This window comes from Lynx canadensis, chromosome D4 (genome assembly GCF_007474595.2).
Source record: "Lynx canadensis isolate LIC74 chromosome D4, mLynCan4.pri.v2, whole genome shotgun sequence".
Taxonomy (NCBI): Eukaryota; Metazoa; Chordata; class Mammalia; order Carnivora; family Felidae; genus Lynx; species Lynx canadensis.
The window spans coordinates 56,343,316-56,346,608 of record NC_044315.2 but is presented as its reverse complement, the minus strand read 5'-3'; the positions used below and the strand labels follow the sequence as shown (position 1 = coordinate 56,346,608).

Here is a 3,293-nt window from a genome sequence, read left to right as displayed (position 1 = left end):
TCTCTTGGCGAGACGGCAGACTGCTTAGTTTCTCCGAGATGAAGCCAAAGAAAGCAGAAGAGCAGGGAAGCTACTGAGGCGGGAAAAGGGAGGGCAGGGTCAGGTTCCGTCAGAAAAAGGGGGGCAGAGGGGAATCCACGGAATGGATGTGGAGGGGAATTTCTGAGCAGGGAAAGTGAAAGTTCCAAGCCATAAATAGGAGGCAGTCGCAGCCTCACACAGGCTTTCGCACTCACATTCCCAGACCCCCTCACATCCCAGAAGGACTCCTGTGCACTTCCCATTGCTCCCTCCCACTCCCAGCCAACTTTCAGTGTCACACAGACTCTTGCACACACCCAGAGATTCACCCGTACTCCCGCTCACTGCTGGTCTGCCTCTGTTCACCCTCCATGGCATCCCCTGCAGCTGCACTACTGACCCTCAGCCTGCTGATTCTCTGGACCTCTCCTGGTAAGCCCTGGGGACAGGGGGTGGGGGTGTCTAAATGTCAGACTATTTGATGCTGGATGTGGGGACACTGAATTAGGTCTCCATGTTTGGGTGAATCGGGAGGTTCCTTGAACACTGTGTGTGTGACTGTGTGTGTGCCTGTGTGTGTGTCTGTGAGTGCCTGGGCCCCTGAATTCCAATGTTTGTCCGTCTCTTGGTGTATCCCAAAGCCTATGGCTACCTTCTCTCTGCAGCCTGTTTCCTGTTGCCTCAGTTTCCCAGACAGGAGAAAACAGTATATATTTGCTTACAGGAGAGAGAATGGGAGACAGGGCTAGTAGTCAAAATATTTAACAATTCAAAAGTCCTCTAACCCCAGCCTCCTGCTACTCCCCACCCCCGACTCCCCACCTCCCCTCCCCACCCCCGTGCTGTGAACAGTATCAACTCTTCATTGATGCAGCAGTTGAGAGGTCCTGGGAGAGAAGTTGGGATGATCAGGGCAGCAGAAAGGCATTTATGAGGCCTAGGGCAGTGGTTGTTTACCAAACAGCTTAGAAGTACTTCAATATATTTAGCAACCACTAGGGCCATATTGATATATACCAGCTGAATAACTGATTTAGCTGCCTACACACACAGACGTGTGTCCTTAACCTCAGTTAGGGCTATCTACGTCCTCCCTTCCTCAGGGTCCCTATGCCCTGACACTACTTTCTTTCCCATATCCCAGCTCTGGGTGGTGCCAACGATGCTGAAGACTGCTGCCTGTCTGTAACCCAGCGCCCCATCCCTGGGAATATCGTGCGGGCCTTTCATTACCTCCTCATCAAGGATGGCTGTAGAGTGCCTGCTGTCGTGTGAGTTGTGGGGAGGGACTTGTCTAGCCTCAGCCTCCTCTCCCCCATCAGCCATTGGTGATACCCCCACCATCTTGTCTCTCTTCTCCTTGCCAAGCCCAACCTCTTCAAGTAAGCGCCTGAAACTGGTTCCCAGATGTGGTCCCCACATCTTCCTGCCCCTCACACCAGGGCCTACCAGAGATCTGGGTTCCAGGGCTCCACTGTTTCTGATAACTGACCTGTGACTCTAGGTTCACCACACTGAGAGGTCACCAGCTCTGTGCACCCCCAGACCAGCCCTGGGTGGACCGCATCATCCGGAGACTGCAGAAGAACACTGCAAAGGCAAGCCCAGCCCTCCCCAGCCCTGCCTCCTCCCTCAGAGTCCTTGCCCAAGACCCCAGACCATGACCTTGACTCTTCTTCCTCCCCTAGAATAAGCGCCACAGCAGTTAACCCATGACAGCCCCAGAGGGAGCCCTGTGTCTGAGTGAGGGGATATGAATCACTGCAGCCCTGGGGAACCAAGGACCAAAAGGGAGGATCAGGCCTCCAGCAACTCTGTACCAGACCTGACCCAGCTGGGACAGGGCCTGCAGTGTCAATGTGAGTGTGAGTGTGAGCAGGCATGAGTGTGGCAGGAGCACAGCTTCTCCTCCACACCCAGACTGCAATGCTTCCAATAAAGCCCAACTGGTACCCATGGATCTGTCTGTTTGCTGTTTGTTTTCTGTCCAAGAGGACCAGGATAGGAAATAGGGAGATGGAATGGCAAGATCTAATTTTCACTCTGCAACCTAAGCAATCTTCTCATGGACTCCTACTTAATACCTTGGGTTTTCAGGATCAACTCCCACAATCAGGGCCCCCACCTCATGTCTCTTCACAGCACTGTGACACTCAAACTTGTGTCTGTTCAATGATTGAGCCAAACTCTTTCACGCCTCCCAGTCTTTGCTCTCCAAGGCAAAGTATCCAGATGTCTCAGGGATCAGGTTTCACCAGGGCGGGAAGGGGCTTATCAAGAACCAGTTCTCATGGCCAGGGGCAGGAAGAGGCCCAGCTCTACTATCTGGGGGGAAAGTACCCAAACAGCCATGCCATTCCCTCTGTCAGGAACACTCTTCTCTCTCATTGGCTCACCTATCTTCCCATCTGGTTCTTAATGACTCTTTCTCCATGAGGCCTTCCTTGACTCTAGGCTGGGTTGGGTAGCCTCCCTTCATCCCAAGTCTTCAGAGAGCCCTGCTCCTCTCCCCTTGCAGTACTCATCACACTGAGTTATAACTGATAGTTTGTCAGCCTTCCTGGATAGGGATGATGCCTATTTTGGTTTCCACTGTCTCCCTGGTGTCCAGTATACTGCCTGGCACAAAATAGTCGCTCAATAAATATTTGTCTATAAAATGAATAAATATGTGAGGAAAGGCTCAACAGCCAGCAGTGAGTGTCCATATGCCCATACAGAATCTGACTTTCAGGCCAGCCTTCCTCTCTCACTCAGTCAGGCTGGGCCAGGACCAGCCCCATTTGAGCAATCCTGGGGCCACACTTATCTGGTAGTGTGGGATAGATAGACCTGGGAGCCAGAAGTCAGAATGGGAAAGGGCCCAGCAAGTGGAAGAAGGAGTAGCCAGGGAGCTAGGGAGATTCAGCATGGAGGAATCCACCACTACCTCTGCAGCCCATGTGGGCACCAGGTCCAAGGCAACACTAAGACCAGGGAGTTATAAAGGAGTCTCCTCTTTGAGAGATGAAAGCCCTGTGACTCTTGGAGCATACTACAGGGCTGCTCTGGGAGGAATGAACCCCTATGCTTGCGATGTCCCCTGAGGAAGCTGCTGGTCTCCAACTATGGCCTCTAAGGGACTGTCCCACTGAGAGCAGCAAGTCTGTGATGCTGAGGTTGGACGGTAGCTATGACAATGGACTGAGCATCATCACCCGAGAAGAAGGGTCATCACTGTACCAGATATTCCTCATCTGGCAACAAAACCAGGCCTGGGCAGCCTGGAAAGG

General features: G+C 52.7%; 1 protein-coding gene across 1 annotated transcript; it reads left to right on the top strand.

The window, feature by feature from the left end:
* The first annotated feature begins 392 nt into the window (after nt 1-392).
* On the top strand, nt 393-1,685 carry CCL19 (C-C motif chemokine ligand 19). The gene is made up of 3 exons (XM_032595518.1): nt 393-453; nt 1,166-1,292; nt 1,526-1,685. Exons 1-3 carry the CDS (start codon nt 393-395, stop codon nt 1,683-1,685), a joined length of 348 nt encoding a protein of 115 aa, XP_032451409.1.
* The last annotated feature ends 1,608 nt before the right edge of the window (nt 1,686-3,293 follow it).

Coding starts and splice junctions, on each gene's coding strand:
- CCL19 (XM_032595518.1), top strand. CDS start 393: ATGGCATCCCCTGCAGCTGCACTACTGACCCTCAGCCTGCTGATTCTC. Junction 454..1,165: donor GATTCTCTGGACCTCTCCTG/GTAAGCCCTGGG, acceptor CCCATATCCCAG/CTCTGGGTGGTGCCAACGAT. Junction 1,293..1,525: donor TGTAGAGTGCCTGCTGTCGT/GTGAGTTGTGGG, acceptor CTGTGACTCTAG/GTTCACCACACTGAGAGGTC.